We start from the raw sequence: 17,780 nt of genomic DNA on the forward strand, positions 1-17,780 counted from the left end.
ATTTCAGATCAACTCAACGAGTACTGATAGACTGTCACTCTGAGCACTATAGATAACAAGATGAATATGGCAAAGCCCCTATCTCAAAAACACCTGAAACCTAGTAAGGAAGGTAGACACAAAAACAAGTAATTTCACCAATCTTTGCAACACCTCCAGGTGGTGCTTTCCCTCAGTGGATACACAACCCGCAAAGCATTTGTTGCCATGACTCTCCCAGACAGCTTGGCCTTTTGGATACATTCCAGGGTAGAGCCTCCCCCAGATGAACAGGAACACTGTTGCCACATATCTCCCAGTGAGGAAAACACACTGTGCCAAAGGCACATATTTAATATTTCAAATTTGGGTACCAGAGCAAAAACTTACACATAAGATTCCTCTATTTTCTTCTAACTGCAAAATAAATTTCTCAAAAAAAGTGCCCTCCCCAACCTCCACTCCGTGTTCTTTTCTGCAATGTGGGGCTGCTTGGGTGATATTTCCATCTATTATATTTTATCATCTAAGAGAAGAAATATCAGAGAGCGGGATCAGCTCCCATCCCCATACTCTTACCTCTGTCTGTATCGAAAGACATCCCGTCCTGACCGTGACATGTCATGACACACATCGGCCAGAGCAGCAGCTGCTCCCTGGGCAACAGCAGTGGCACAGTGTGGTTGGTGACTCTGTAATGGGGCTCTGGAGTCCCGTCCTTGGTTCACTGTCCTGCTAGAGCCAGGTTTGAAATGAGCTGCCAAGGCAAGGACCAGCCTCATGATAGACTTCAGGTTTCCTTCCACAATATCTGAAGGACAGAACAGACCAAGAAGTTCTGAGAGGGAGGCAATGGCTGAGGACCATTTAATACATATTGCTGGTGATACAGGTAAGCAAGGCAGTCAAGGTCTCGGTCCTCTCAAAACTATGCTGAACAAGGGAGACAGAAGATTTAAAAGCTATTACAATAAAGTACAATAAAGCGTTTTGATAAGAGAAGTAGAGGATTCCGTGGGAGCTCAGAGTAGAGGCATCTTATCTAGTGTAGAGGGTTCAGGAAAGGATTCCTAGAGAAAGTGAGTTCTAAACTGAGACTTGGTTGATGAAGAATGGTTCATTAAATAAGAGAAGGCAGAGGAGTATTCCAGGAAGAGGCAACAGCAGGTGTGAAGGTCTAGAGATGAAAGAGAACATGACACATCAGGGCTACGCTATCTGATATGGGAGCCACTAGCCACTTGTGGCTACTGAGCACTTAAAATGTCACTAGTCTGAATTGAAATGTGTTGTAAGTGTAGTACTTGCTTAGCATACACACACAAAAAAAGGAATGCAAAATATCTCAATAACTTTTTATATTTATTTCATAGTGAAATGATAATATTTTGGATATATTGGGTTAAATAAAATTTATTAAAATTGATGTCACCTGATTCTTTTTTTCATAGCATGGCTATTGGGAACCTTTAAGTTACCTATGTGACTCACATTATATTTCTGTGGCACAGCACTGCGGTGGAGGAACTGAAAGAAGTTCAGCAGTGCCAGAGCCCGAGGTGCAAGGGGAGAGAGGGAAAGGTGAGGCCACAGGGGGATGAATCAGAGTGGGAGTCATACTGAGAGCATGGTAAGCCATAGGAGGGACTTTGGATTTTATCCTAAGGGCCCTCAGATGCAGAGAAATGACACGAACATATGTACTCTTAGATCATCCTGGGTGCAGTGTGAAGAGCAGATGAAAGGGGGACAAAAATCAATGCAGCAAGACTAATTAGGAGGCTGGTGCACTTCTCCAGGTAAAAGACAGTGATGTCCTGAATGGCAGCATTCCCTCAAAATAGCTGACTTTAATGGGCCAGATCCCCAAGCCCACTCCACATGGGGACCAGATGAGAGATATTACGGCATTCTAAATATTGCCCTAGAAAAAAAGAGGAATGTAGGCAAAATATAATGCAGTAAGTCTGGTAAAAAAAAGTCAATGTAAGAAAATGGATAAAATTTTATTTATTTATTTATTTTTTTTGAGACAGAGTCTCACTGTGTTGCCCGGGCTAGAGTGAGTGCCATGGCATCAGCCTAGCTCACAGCAACCTCAAACTCCTGGGCTTAAGCAATCCTTCTGCCTCAGCCTCCTGAGTAGCTGGGACTACAGGCATGCGCCACCATGCCCGGCTAATTTTTTCTATATATATTTTTAGTTGGCCAGATAATTTCTTTCTATTTTAGTAGAGACGGGGGTCTCGCTCTTGCTCAGGCTGGTCTCGAACTCCTGACCTCGAGCGATCCACCTGCCTCGGCCTCCCAGAGTGCTAGGATTACAGGCGTGAGCCACTGCGCCTGGCCAAAATTTTATTTTTTTTAGCTTTGCAGCCTTTAAATATGCAAGGCTTGAAAAAGGATTATTTGATACCTATAAGGTGCTCTCAATGGCCAGTATCTGCCCCACCTAAAGGACCCCAACACAGAGAACACCAATAATCCAATGTGAGCCCTCCTGCCCTCATTCTCATCAGACCCACAGGCAATCATTCCCAAGAACTAAAGCAGAGCCAGATCTACAGTCAGTTCTAGAGAAACAGTGAGAAGACTATGGAGCCTGTGCTCTCCAAGGACACCTGTATCGTTCTTTCCTTGTAGCCTGGGCTCAGAATGAACTGGTAAACCCACCTGGACCACGCTGCAGATGCACATGCCATCTGCATTCCAGACGGCGGATGCAGAGGTCACAGAGCCCCTTTTATCCTGCCTAGAATGTTCTATGATATACAAAAACAGTGCTATAAAGTATTTTCCCTCTAGAAAAGTGGATGAATAAAAATGTAGGATATGAATATTTGAAATAATACTTGGTCATGAAACCCAAGGGAACTTAAAAAATGTAATCTATCTTCATTTTTGATAACTTAAATGAGACCTTCTAAAATTAATACCCCCATTTTCTCATTTCTTCTCTAACCATTAATTTTCTTACACACACTCAAGCAAATCTGTATTCAATTAAAATGAATGCAGAACTATCTCCACCCAAGTTACAACCCAGGACTATACAACCAGGGTTTTCCTGAGGCTGGCACTCACTGGTTAAGGCCGAGTGTGTCCATCCTCCAGGATGTGATGAGACACTGACTGACCTTTGGCAGAAGTCTGGTGCATACGAATCTTTTTGGAGGCCACAAACTGTAGCACTTTCTCCACATTATTCTTCATCTCCTGTTGGTTACTGGGACTCAGCTGTACCCCACTCAGCTTTTCTCCTGCTGTTAGGAGAGAGAAAATATACGAATTTATAGGAAGGATTATCAAAGGTTCATAGCAGCCAGACACAGAGGAAGGGAAGATTTGATGTGAACACTATAATTACACATAAATATATCAGTGAGTTAAGTCCTGGTGTTTGTAATTTAGATGGGTAATAGGAAAATGAAGGCCTCCTGAAAGGCCTTCAAATTTTCAAATCTATACTTACGGGCCTGTGAAGTTACTGTGTATACATTTATTCATTCAACAAATACTCACTGAGCATCCACTGTGTGTCAGGCACTGTTCTGGGCACCAGAGAGACGAAAGAGAGCAAGAACGACAAAGTCCCTTCTCTCATAGAATTTATATCTGCAGAGGTTGCAGACAATAAGCAAGTTAACAAGCAAATATTTAATAACATTTCATAGTAGTGATAAGTGCTATGGGGAAAAATAAAGAATGATCATGGCCTCTCTGATAATATTTAAATTATTAGGTATAAAATGTCCAATTTCCTTAAGTAAGTTTGACAGTTGATATCTCTGACTTTCACTTTGACACTTCTAGTTTTATTTTTATTGTGAAGGTACCACTTCAGTCATTCAAATGCATGTGTTAGCTTGTGATTATCTTTCAAATTTTTTGGAGCAATTTTTGTGAAACCATGGGTAAGTCAAACATTTGTGTTATTTTTGAATATGAGTTCCGTCGTGGAACCAATGCTGTGTAGACAGCTTGAAATATCAACTAAGTGTTTGGGAAGGATGTAGCTAATGAACACACAGTACATTGATGGTTTGAGAAGTTCCATTCTGATGATTTTAATCTTGAAAATGAGCCACATGGGCGACCTGAGACCAGGGTGGATAATGATGAACTGAAAGCTACAGCAGAAGCGAATCCATCTTAACTTATGCGTGAATTAGTAGGAACGTGTGACGTTACTATTCCAACAATATTGGACCATTTGAAACAAATCAGCAAGGTAAAGAAGCTGGAGAGATGGGTTCCGCATAAATTAAATGAGCATCAGAAGAGAAATCATCTCGAAGCTTGCCTTTCTTTGCTGTCACGACATAAAGGCTAACCATTTCTAGACCATATTGTTACATGTGATGAAAAATGGATTCTTTTTGACAGTTGCAAGCATTTGGCACAATGGTTGGATAAAGATGAAGTGCCGAAACACAGTCCAAAAATGAATATTCATAAAAAAAAGCTAATCGTGTGTGTTTGGTGGCCCAGTGCTGGTATTATCTACTACAGCTTCATGAAACCTGGCCAGTTGATTACAGTGGATGTCTACTGCAACCAATTGGATGAAATGATGAAGATGCTTGTGATTAAGCAGCTGAGATTGGTTACTAGAGACGGGCCAATCCTCTTGCAAGACAATGCTTGACCACATGTCACACAAACTACAGAAGCTGGACTTGGAAACTCTCTGTCATCCAACATATTCACCAGACCTTGCACCAACTGACTACCATTTCTTCCAGGCTTTGGACCACTTCTTGCAAGGAAAAATATTCAATTCTCAACAAGCTGTGGAAAATGCCTTTTGTGGTTTTATCACCACTCACTCTCCAGGCTTCTTTGCTGCTGGCATAACAAGTGACCATTAAGATGGCAAAACTGTGTGGATAGTTTAGGCATATACTTTGATTAATTGTACTGCTTCTTGTTTGAGATATAATAAACTATACTTTTGATCTGAAATCGGACATTTCATATTTAAAGACCTGATACATTTGGGTAGAGGCTTGAAAAAAGTAAAGTATGTTAAGATTTAAGGCGGAAGCATTCCTGACTGAGGAACCACAGGGATAAACCCCAAGGTGGGAATGAGTTCAGCATACCTGAGGAACAGCAACAAGACCCGTGTGGCTGGAGTGGAGTGAGCAAGGAGTTGAGTCCTAGGAAAGGCTTGAGAGGTAGCCAAGGCCAGGTCATATGGAGCTTTGTGGACCAGAGCAAAATGCCTGAATTTTATCCTACGTGTGATGGGCAGCCAACAGAGAGTCTGAGACCAGGGAGTGACATAATCTGGTTTATGTTTTTAAAAGTAGACTGTGCAGATAGACTATGCAGAGAGGAAACAGGGAAGGATCAGTCAGAACGATAATCAAAATATTCAAGGCAAGAGATAATGAGGGTTTGGGCTAGAGCGGAAGAGGCTGACTGGTGAGAAGTCAGATTTGGTTATATTATGAATACAAGGCAGGATTAGATATATGAGAAAAAGATAATAATTAAGGATGACTCCTAAGTGTTTTCCTTTAACGCCTGCAAAAATGGTAACGTGTAAGTTATTGAGACAAAGAAACCTGGAGGATAAAGGGATTGGAGGGGAAAGAAATCCAAAGTTCCGATTAGGACACGTGAAGTTAGAGTTGCATATTAGACATCCAAGTAGTGTTCTTAGATATTCATGTCTAGAACTCAAGGAAAAGTTCAGGGCTAAAGATACCAATTTGGAAGAGATCACTTAGGGGTAGAGAGTATACAAGGGCTAAGGACTGATCCTGGACCCCTCCAACATGCAGAGATCAGGATGGAAAAAAAAGCCAGCAAAGCAAACAGAAGAAGCCAGTGAGGATAGAAGAAAACTAGAAGTCCATAGGATCCTGGAAGCCAAGTAAAGAAAGTTTTTGAAGGAGGAGGGAGTGATTGATTAACTATGTCAAGTACTACTAAGTTGAATAAACTGAGGACGGGGGTCTGGCCACTCATTTAACAAGGTGGAGGTTACGACCTTGAGGAAAGCAGTTTCAGTGGAGTAGTGGGATCAAAAGCCTGATAAGGGTAGGTTTAAGAAAGAATAGGAAATAAGGAGGTAGATGCAGTGAGTACAGACACAATCTTGTGAGGAGTTTTTCTATATAGCAAAGTCACAATAGAAAGTAGTACTTAAGAACCAAGGTTTTGGAAAAATAAGAATACATATTCATATTGCTTATATATGCATAGAATATCTTCTCTGAAAAGAAATGCAAGAAACTGCTGACACTGGTTGCCTCTAGAAAAAGTAATGGGCAGCTGGCGGAGGGACATAAATGGAAAAAAGGCTTTTGATTTTATATTCTTTCGTAACATCTGGGCTTCCTACCAGTCCATGTATAACCTATTCAAATAAATGAAAAATTTAATGTTTAAAGTGGGCTTTGGAATTAAAGTGATCTAGGTTTGTATCTCTGCTTTGGCACTCAAAGTTATGTGACTTTGTAAAGTTGCTCAGCCTCTCTAAACCTCATAAAATGAGTAAAATAGTAGTATTGTATTATACACATATCATAAATAAAACAAAGTAGCATGCTTTGCTACTTTGCTTGACTCATACTAAGTACTCAATAAATTTATTTATTTTTATAAATCCTCTCTTTAAGCTCATTTCCTGAAAGTGGGGATAATATTATCTGTTTCCCAAGGTGTGCTGTTAAATTAAATTAAACAAGATAGAAAGTGTTCAATCCTGGCAGTTGCTATTACTATTACCATTGTTATTGTCATCACAAATGAATAGTCTCATGAACTAATGAGCTGTCCCAATGAGGTATTCATGGATAGACTGCCGGCTGCAAACCTGGCTTCTTCCATACCACTTGAAAGCCCCATATCCCTCAAGGACATCAAGTAAGGTCAGCTGACTAATTTGACAATAAATGTCTGAGTACTTATTAAGTGTGCTTGATTTGGGATTGTGAAAACAGAAAAAAGTTATACCACTCTTAAAGAGCTCAGTTTATACAGGGGAGATAAGTAAACAAATGATTACCACAAATAATTACCATTGGATGGGAGAAATAATAACAGAGCTATGGACAAATGCTATAGAAATAAGGTTATGGCACCATCTAGTAAGAATGACTGCCAACAACTCCAGGGCTTCAAGAGGGAAAAGCCTTCTATAAAGCATTACGGTAGTACATAGAGGGGTCCTTTTGCTGGTAACACATCTTGTTGCCTGGCTACTACTTCCTTTTATGGCCTTGGTTTAAGTATCAATTCTTCTGGCAGAACTCAGTTTAGACATCAGTTCTTTTGGTAAGCCATCCCTGAACCCCTAAGACTGGGCTGAGCGTCCCTCCTATGTGCTGCCATCTGAGCCCCTAAGACTGGGCTGGGTGCCCCTCCTATGAGTTCCGATCTGCATTTACCCATCAGAGTACTAAATACATAAATGGAAATGACTTCACTTTCCAACCTTTCCAACTGGATTGGTAGACTCTTGAGGGCATAGATTGTGGTCATCATCATATCCCCAAAGCATAATATAGTGCCTGCCACACAGTGTTTATTGACTAATAAATGAATGAATTAACCCTGGGCAAGTATTTAAGTCTTCTGTACTTCAATTGCCACAAGTTCTAAAGAAGAGACAATCTGCTCTGAAGGGCAGCACATGGAGGATAAAGAAGACCATGTTCTGGTGTATGATAGCATCAGAGTCCAGGGCCAACTGACCAACAATCTCGATGAGATATGCCAGGATCACCCCATCCCGCAGATCCTGTCGCAGGTCCTGCACAGGCTTCACTGCTGGCCTCTTCTTCAGTTGTGCATTCACCCAGGCCACATAGGCCTGCAGCTGTTGCTGGAAAATAAAAGTGAAAGGGAAAGTTTGCATAGCAATCTTATCTCCTACCCTGAATCCTATAAGGCAGCATCTGAGACTGAGGTATAATGAGCAACCTATATCCAGAAGGAGAAGGAGGAGGTTTTGAGGAAAGAAAGAAGAAAGATGGTATCATGGTCAGCCACAGAGCATATTCTAAAATTCTCTAGTTTTATGCTAATCTTCACGGATAAACTAACCTCTGACTTGGTGGCATTGTAGACACAGATAAGCAGATCTGACTCCTGCTTTCCTTGTGTTTTGCTCTGTTGACTAGGGATGAGGGCTGGGCCCAGAACCACAGCCAGTTTTAGGATATAATCACTGCTGCCAGTGATCCACCACACTTTTCAGAACAATCACTCATGTGCCATATGCACAACGGACTGTGATACTCATACCAATTGCTCTTGGGAAACCAGGAATGAGCAATAAACTACGCTCAGAGCTGTCTCTCCCATAGCTGCTTTCTTCAAAATGAGACTTAAGTGAAATCATCTCACAGTTAACCCAAGATTTATTCTCCTGAGTCCATAATCCTAGGATTGCTACAGAGTTAGTTTTAATCCGTGCTTTATATTGTCAAAGAGGATCTGGTTACCTAAAACCCACACAAAGAAGAAAAAAAAAAAAAGGCTACGGTGAGCAGTGTTACTGAAGACTGAGAGGCACTTTCATTTACTTTTAGACAAAGCTAGGGCCCAGTATTATCAGAAATCCGTCAGGCATCTAGGAAAGAACATATAACTCATCCCAACCCTCAGACAACCTCATATATTCCATATTATCCATTAAACAGAACTTATACTCAATGTTTATTCTGATTATTTGGTCAGAAGATGGGCACTCCTATCCAAATAGCACACAAACAATGTCATGGTCCAGGCAGCAGCTCTGTCTGGTTTCTGTAGCAGTCCAAGTCGCTGAACCTAAAAATTAAGTTCAAGGGCTAATTATATTAAATTATAATTTGGTTAAAGTACAGTTGATTTCTAAGCCCCAAGTACTTCCTTAATGAAATGATGTTGGAAATTACTCACTGGCTGCTTCCTGAGAGAAAATTAAATCTTCACTATTTCCTCTCTGTTGATTTGTGGGAATGAATAAAATCCTTTGGAAGACAGTGCTAGGACAACAATCTATTAACTGCTGACAAACTGTAGGAAGTACAATGATCAGGAGAAGGTGGGAGGAGGAATCTACCATTTATTGAGTACTACCATGAACTAACTAAACACTTTTTGGTGTTCTACGTGTTTTAATTAGTTAATGAATGTGCCTGGCACAGGGCCTGACCCACAACTGGTGCATACTAAATGGTCATTATTATTTTCATCATCATCATCTAATTCAATTCTCAAAAAAAGCACTGAAGAGTCAGCTTTATCTCCATTTTATGGATGAGGTTCAGAAAGGTTACATAACTTCACTGACGTCCCCATAGCTAGGACATAGCAGATCTGGTATTGAAACCCAGTAAATGTTGTCCAAGCATTTACCAAGCTTTACCAATTTATCCAGCTCACTCCACACAACAGAAATGGCTGCACCTTCTGACCAGCTGAGATTGTAATGCTCCAAGGTCTGCTCCCACTGCACATTCAAAGCACTGCCTGAGGCAGACCAAGCAAAAGAAGCCTCTGGAGTAAACCACTCTGGTCTGAGGAAAAGTAGTTAAGACCAGAAAAGGCATTAAGAATAACAGTTGAGATCTGATTACCTGGCTTATGTATAAAACTCCTAACAATTTCCCTTTATCTAATATCATCCTCAACCCATCCTCCACACATTCCTGCTAAAAACCTATCACTGGTCTCCCATTGTCCTCAAGATAAAATCCAATCTCTTTGGCTGCCATTTCAATCCATCACATGCTAGCCCTTACCTGTTCTCCATCTTCACCCATGACTCTCCCAAATGCCCTGTGCTTTGGCTCATCCAAACCATGTACAGTTAGTTCCCCAAATGCACCATGCTTTCCAGTCACTGCAGCTCCTCCTACCTGCTGTTTCTTCTTAAGTCTCAACCCAAGCATCACCTTTTCTAGAAAGCCTTCCCTGACCTCTTACACACTTCAGACTCTGATCTCCTTAAAAGCATCCTGTGTGACAATCAGTTCAACAATAATTTGGATCCAGGGACTGTACCAAGTTATGGGACTACAAAGAGCCCCATACCTTTAAGAAGCTTGAAATAAAAAATGAGAAGAGGAGGAGAAGCTTTCGGGCTAGTAGAGACAAGGCTACGGAAGGGATGCATAGGGTGCTAACAGAATGTTAGCCCAACCTGAAGCCCAAGCTCCTGGGAAAGGGGTCTCCTGAAAGAGAAAAGGAGGCAAAGAAGGCAGTGACCTCAAAGGAGCTAAGGTCTGAGATATGTTTTATGCAGAGAGTCACAATAGTTCAGAATTACGCTAATTAGTGCTGAACAAATACTTATTTGAATCAGTGAATCATTTGTCACATTTTATTAGGCCAAGACCTAAGATAATTGCAAAAGTTAATTATGGAGGGGCAAACAAGAACAAGTATTTTTCATTAGGTCAAGATAATTTATACCTAAGTAACCACAGCTTTTTCTTGGCTATAGAATAGAAGTTGTCTCTGAAGCAAAACTACTTAGAGGTTCCTAACAGTACTTTTTAAGCACATTAATAACATTTCTGGTCTTCCAACAAAAGAGGATTCCACAGCATAAACAGTAATATTCTTCACTACTTTTCTGAACACCTACTCTATGTCAAGAGCTATGCTAGGTCCTTTAAACACCTTTTCTCTAATGCTGATCTGCCAGGGAGATGTTACTGTATCTATTTTGCTCATTGGAAACTGAGACACAAAATGGTGAAATAACTTGTTCAAGGTCACCAGGACAGTAAACCAGGAATGTGGGATTCAGATATAACTCCCAAACCAATGCTGTTTCCACTCTACCACATTATTTCCTAAATAAATGCATCTCTGAGGTTTAAATGAGGTCACTAAAACTCTCAGGACGCACTTGAGTCTAAACCACATCTGATACTTGAGTCCCTTATGTAATAATCTGCACTAAGTGGCTGTCTACTACTCAGACTGCGGTTCCCATATCAGTAGCAGCATCACCTGGAAGCCTGTTAGAAATGCAGACACTCAGTCTCCTCCTCAGCCTACGGAATCAGAGTCTGTATTTTAACAAGATCCCCTGGTAACTCATACACGTATTAAAGTTTGAGAAACAATGATCCAGCCCACTGTTCCCATACCTGGCTGTACATCAAGGTCACAACGGAAGCTTTTCAAAAGATCTCACCCTAAATCCACCAAATTTTCTCCAGGGGGTAAAAACTTGGAAAGCTTTATTTTTCCCAAGCTTCTTCATATGATTCTTGTAAAGCTGACTAGAGTCTTTTCCTAGCTAAATAGTACAGTTCCCTCAACCAAGGGGTTCACAGCTCTGATTGCCCGTCAGAATCACCTAGAAAGCTTAAAAAAAATCCTATCCTAATATCTGGGCTCCATCATAGATCAATCAGAATTTCTAAGGGTGGGACCCAAGTATAACAATATTCCTCAAGTGCTCCCAGGTTGTGTAGAGGTGAGAGTCAAGGTTAACCACTCCTTACTTAAAATGGTCACAAGCATTATTGCTTTTCTGGTCTAACTCTCTGTGAAAGCATGACACCTAAAACTTAATATAATAAGTACTCTGGGCTGGGCGTGGTGACTCACACCTGTAATTCTAGCACTCGGGGAGGCCAAGGGGGGAGGATCACTTGAGGTCAGGAGTTCCAGACCAGCCTGAGCAAGAGTGAGATCCCCCCCATCTCTACTAAAAATAGAAAAAATTAGCCGGGTGTGGCGGTGTGCCCCTGTAGTCCCAGCTACTCAGGAGGCTGAGGCAAGAGGATTGCTTGGGCCCAGGAATTTGAGGTTGCTGTGAGCTAGGCTGACGCCACAGCACTCTAGCCCAGCAAGAGAGTGAGACTCTGTCTCAAAAAAAAAAAAAAAAGTACTCTGAATGTAAAGGAGATACACAACTTCCTCATTCAAAATACTGTATTTCTCTTTCTTTTCTTTCCTTCCTTCTTTTTTTGGCCACCAGATCATACTGTTAATTCACATGGAGGGGTCATTCAAAACCTCTAAGTATTATTATTTAATTTACTTTTCATTTTAAAATGATTTCAGACTTACACAAAGGCAGCAAAAATGGTACAAAGAGTTCCCCTACACCCATTACTCAGCTAACCCACATGTTTACACCTTACATAACTACAGTACAACGGTCAAAACAGGAAGTTAACACTGACACAATACCATTAACTAACCTAGAGACCTTACTCAAATTTCACCAACTGTTCCACTAATGTCCATTATCTGGTCCAGGATCCAATCTAAGATCTCACACTGCATTTAGCTGCCATGTTTATTCAGTCTCCTCCAATCTGGGACGGTTGCTCAGTCTTTCTTTATCTCTCATGACCTAGACAATTTTGAAGAGTACTGGCCAGTTATTTGGTATAGTGTCCCTCAATTTGGGCTTATCTGAAGTTTCCTTATAATTAAATTCAGGTTATGGATTTTTGGCAAGAATACCACAGCAGTCGTATCATGCTTTTTTCAGACAATTGTATCAAAAGGCACATGATGTCAATAAGTCTCATTATTGACATTAACTTCGATCACTTGGTTAAGGTAGTGTCTGCCAGGTTTCTCTACTGTAAAGTTGCTATTTTTCCCTTTGTAATTAATAAGTATCTTGTGGGAAGATGCTCTGAGACTATGAAAATATCCTTTTCCTCATCATCACTTTTCCCATCCATTTTAAATTTAACAACTGTTGATTTTTCTTTCCTGTAACAATTATTATTATGGTGGTGCCCAAATGATTTTCTATCATTCCTTCTACACTTACTAATTGGAATTTTTACTGTGAGGAAGAGTTCTTTCCCCTCACTTATTTATTTATATTAGTATGGGCCCGTGAATATTTTATTTATTACTTCTATTAATCCATTACTATCATTTATTCTGCTGTTCAAATTGTTCCAGATTTGGCCATTGGGACACCTTCATGTTGGTTCCTGTATCATTATCACATGCCTAGGGTCACCTGGGCTAGAGTGCCGTGGCATCAGCCTGACTCACAGCAGCCTCAAACTCCTGAGCTAAAGCAATCCTCCTGCCTCAGCCTCCCAAGTAGCTGGGACTAAGGCACCCCCACATCTGGCTAATTTTTTCTATTTTTAGTAGAAACGGGGTGGGGGGGTCTCACTCTTGCTCAGGCCAGTCTCGAACTTCGGACCTCAAGTGATCCTCCCGCCTCAGCCTCCCAGAGTGCTAGGATTACAGGCATGAGCCACTGCGCCCAGCCTCTTTCTTTTTTTAAACAGAAGTTTATTCTTAAATCTACAAGAGACTCCAAGACAACACTTCATTTAGTTACACGTGGCAAAAGATGGAATGGAATCAAGGGTCACCATCGCCTCAGGTACAAAAACAGTTTACTGTTTGCCAGATTTCTTAATTCTGCCTGTGGCCAGGGCTCGTTCCCCGCAGCCTTCACTTTTGGCTCCTCCAGTTTCTGCTTGAAAGCTTTATCTCCCTCTGCAGCTGGACATGGCACCTGCTGCCCTTTACCCATTCCCCTCTGGAATCAGCTAATTCTTTCTCTGTTTTTGGCCACATCCATTTCAGTTTCAAATAAAAGTAATTTATTTTAATTAAACAATTTCTTATCAGTGTTCAAAACATTAATCAAGACACTATCTCATAAGACTTGTTTTCTTGACAAAGGAAAATTTCCAATCTTGGTTTTAAAAAGGGCCAACCAAGTCAGGCGTGGTGGCGCTCACCTGTAGTCCCAGCTACTCGGGAGCCGGAGGCAGGAGGATTGCTTGAGCTCAGGAGTTGGAGGCTGCAGTGAGCTATGATGATGCCACTGCACTCTAGCCTGGGTGACAGAGTGAGACTCTCTGTCTCAAACAAATAAACAAATAAATATAAACAAATAAGGTAAACCAGTAAGCTACATTAGAGATTAGGTGTAATATACAGTCTAGGCAGCCACATGAGAAATAATTTTTGCTGCTTGTTTTTACACACGTAGTTGCTTCCTTCAGCTAAAGCCTGAAGTCTTGTATTTTGTTTTATGCATACTGGGTTTTGTTCTGTTACTTGGCATATTTCTGTTGAACTTACGCATAAAGGTATGAAAGATATTGTAATGGAATAAAAGCGTCTTAGATTATACCATCTCTATATGCTACTGTGTTTCAAAGTTTAAGATTTAAAATGATATTTTAGTCACCATGTTGTTTTTTGATAAAATGTAGAATTGCAATTTGAATTCTAAGATTTGAAATAACCTGATCATTGAGGCCAACTTTGTCCCAGTACATTCTTCAAGTCCTAATTGAAAATAAAATGCTGAAGTAGTTGAAAAACCATGTGGTGTGTAAATAAGTGATTATAACCCTATACAACATTCAGTCAGAAGTAGAACATCACACAGGTTTCTGTCTAAACTGTCCCTTTAGTGGTCCACAATGAAAACCTAAATATATGTCTATAACTATATAAAGTCATTCTCCATAGCTGCTTATTATGTAGAACAGCTTATAAATTGTTAGACTTTGTTTTCAACTATAATATTTTACTTATTGAGAAAGTAATTTTTAATTAGGAATTTTAATTCTAGAAATCCAATTTTGTGCTGTATTGAGATAGTATAATCATAAAATGTCCCCCAAATCTTTTATTCTAAGTGGCCAACCACTTGTAAACAACTAAGGAATCAACAAAGATGGTTTCATAATGAAATTCATCTAAATTTTTTCAGGGTAGAGGCATTAAGAATATTAGTAATATATTACTTGGCTCATACACCATTTCTCTAGGTTAAAGTATTTCATGTAGGAGGACTTTATCCTTTTTGATAGACAGTTTCATAATACTTGAACTCAAAAGAATATCTCAGACCTCTTCTACTATATTACTGAATAGCCTACATACACAATGTTCACTATTCACCAGATATATTTGTCTTTCTATTATTTTACACTCATTCAAGCTTGTCTGTGATTAACAGAATTGGTGTCAGATGCTGTAATTTAGTCTAACCAATGAAAACAGCTCAGTCAAGGGAGTACACTCTCCTGCCAAGTAATAGAACAAGCTATTTCTTAAAAGAACTCTTGTTCCTTTTATTGGAGAATAGTTTTTAGAAATCAAGATTTGGGTGAGAGTTGTGCTTATTGCTAGTAGGGTAATATTCCAGGCCTTCTCAGTAGATAAAGTAGGAAATATATGTGTTTACACACATACACACATATCTGTATCTACTTATCTTTATAGGCAGATATATATATATATGGCATATACATGGGGTGTGTATGTGTATATATATGTATGTAACGTATGCCATAAATTATACTGATATCTCCTCCAACCCAACACCACAGGGTTCATCCTTTCCTTTTCCTTGTCCTTATTTGTGACTCCTTTCTCCTGAGAAACCTCTCACTCTCCATAATGTATTTACTTATTTGTTCAATCCTAGAATACACATAAAAGTTTCAGAATTGCTAACCCATACCTTGGGAAAAATAAATTTACTAACCACAATAGAATATTTGTATATAGCCATCCCTCAATATCCGTAAAGGATTGGTTCCAGGACTTCCCTTGGATACCAAAATACGAGGATGCTCAAAGTCCCTGACATAAAATGGTGCATTATTTGTATATAATCATGCACATCCTCCTGTATACTTTAAATCATCTCTAGATTACTTATAATACCTAATACAATGTAATGTTATGTAAATAGTTGTTATGCTGTACTGTTTAGGGAATAATGACAAGAAAAAAACTCCATACATGTTCAGTACAGATGCAAGCTTTTTTCCAAATATTTTTGATCTGCAATTCATTGAATCCATGGATGCTGAAGCCATGGATACAGAGGGCCAACTGTATAGTTCCTTTTGTCTTTAGCCTTATAGTATATAACCAAAATACTGCTTCCAGATTTACTTAGGTTAGTTCTTCCCCTTTCCAGCCCCTTCGATGTGGTTATGTTGTTCATTTGTAATACCGTTAGGTTCATTTGTTACTGTTTGCAGTTCATTTTCCCTTATCCCCACATTCCAGGTGATTTCAATGATTTATTTTTGGGGTAGGTGAAACATTAACATGATTCTAAAAGTCAGAGCTAGAGAAAACATGTATTTACTAAAGCGTTTGTACACTGAAGTACAGTAAAATGATTACTCCCACATCATTCTTTCCACCCATGCAGCTCTCCCCCTTATGTACCCAAGTTTCCGGTTTATACAGGGGAAAAAAAACAGATACGTGTATATTTTCTAATTTCTCTTTTTTATGAAAAATATGACAGCATTGATAGTTATTTTGCACTTTCCTTTCTTTGCTTAATATTTACTTGGTATATCCCCCAAATTACCCCATACTGGTTTCCAGAGATCCTCCTTATTCATTTTTATAGCCACATAGTACTCTGTTATGTAGATACACCATACATAGTTTATTCAACCACTCTCCTGTAAATGGACATTTAGATTATTTCCAATATTTTGCAATTACAAACAATGCTGCAACAAGTAATATTGTACATATGTATTCTCCACATGTATTATATTTTCATGGTGATGGAGGTCTACCTTGAGGGTAGATTCCAAGAAGTGAGGTTGCAGGGTCAAAAGGCAAATACGTCTGTAATTTATTAGATATTGCCAAATTCCCTGCCAAAAGGATTGTACCCATTTGTGTTCCCAAAAACAATGCACTAGAGTACCCGTTTTCCCATAGTCTTCCTATCAGACTACATTGTCATACTTCTTAATTTTTGCCAATGTGATAGGTGAGAAATGGTATGTTAGTGTTGTTTTAATTTTCCTTTCACTATAACAAGTTTGAATCTCTTTTTGTAGGTTTAATCTTCTTTAGATCTACATGATTTGTCTGTTCATGTCTTTTTCCCATTTTTCTATTAAAGTTTTTGGTCTATTGTCCCTACATTCTTAAGAATTCTTTATATATTAGGAATGTTATCCCTTTGTCTTTGATATATGTTGCAGATATTTCCCAGTTTGTCTGTTTTCACTTTGTTTACAGTAGGGGTTTTTTGGCCATTAAAAGGTTTTTATTTTTACATAACCAAATTTATTGATATTTTATTTTACTATCTCTGGACTTCAAGTCAGAGAAGCATTCATCCCTCTTTTTTTCTAGTTTTTGTATGGTTTCATTTTTTACATTTAGATCTTTGATGCATTTGGAGTTTTTTTCCTGTGCCCAATATAATCCAATTTATCTTTCTCTAAATGGCTAACCAGTTGTTCTACCACCGTTTATTAAAAAGTCCCTCTTTACCTCAGTGATTTGAAATTTCACTTTTATCATAAACTAAATTTACATAAGTTCTTGGGTCTATTTCTTGGAATCCTATTCTATATCACCTATTTATGCACCAGAACCACATGTTTCACTCGCAGAGACGATACAGCATATTTTAACGTCCAGTAGAGCTGATCCTCTCCCCTCCCCCCCCAAATTTTATTTTGTTAGTGTGTTCTTGACTATTCTTGTGTATTTATTTCTCCATATGAACTTTATTATCAATTCCTCTAACTTTCTAAAAAAGCCTGTTGGAATTTTTACTGGGATTATATTAAACTTATAAATTAACTTAGGGAGAACTGACACCTTTACAATGCTGAATCATCCTACTCAAGAACAGGGGATATCTTTTCATTTGTTCAAGTGTCTCTTTCAGGAATGTTTATAAGTTTTCCTCCCATAGGTTTTATATACTTCTTATTAAGCACATTTGTAAGTATTTACTCTTCTGCATTATAAGTGAGGTTTTCTCTACCATTATGTTCTCTAGCTGGTTATTTTTTTGTGTATATGAAGGCTGTTGATTCAGTATGTAG

General features: G+C 39.3%; 1 protein-coding gene across 4 annotated transcripts in view; it reads right to left on the reverse strand.

Moving 5' to 3' along the window:
* DIXDC1 (DIX domain containing 1) overlaps positions 1-17,780 on the reverse strand; it is an 80,197-nt gene that overhangs the window by 39,172 nt on the left and 23,245 nt on the right. For all 4 annotated transcript variants that reach the window (XM_069470896.1, XM_069470895.1, XM_069470897.1 and 1 more), the window contains 3 exons: positions 7,690-7,819; positions 3,117-3,242; positions 559-790 (listed from right to left, as the gene is read on the reverse strand). In XM_069470896.1, the coding sequence (XP_069326997.1) occupies positions 559-790; positions 3,117-3,242; positions 7,690-7,819 (488 nt within the window). The remainder of the gene's footprint in view (positions 1-558; positions 791-3,116; positions 3,243-7,689; positions 7,820-17,780) is intronic.

The sequence above is a fragment of the Eulemur rufifrons genome, chromosome 6 (genome assembly GCF_041146395.1).
Source record: "Eulemur rufifrons isolate Redbay chromosome 6, OSU_ERuf_1, whole genome shotgun sequence".
Lineage (NCBI taxonomy): Eukaryota > Metazoa > Chordata > Mammalia > Primates > Lemuridae > Eulemur > Eulemur rufifrons.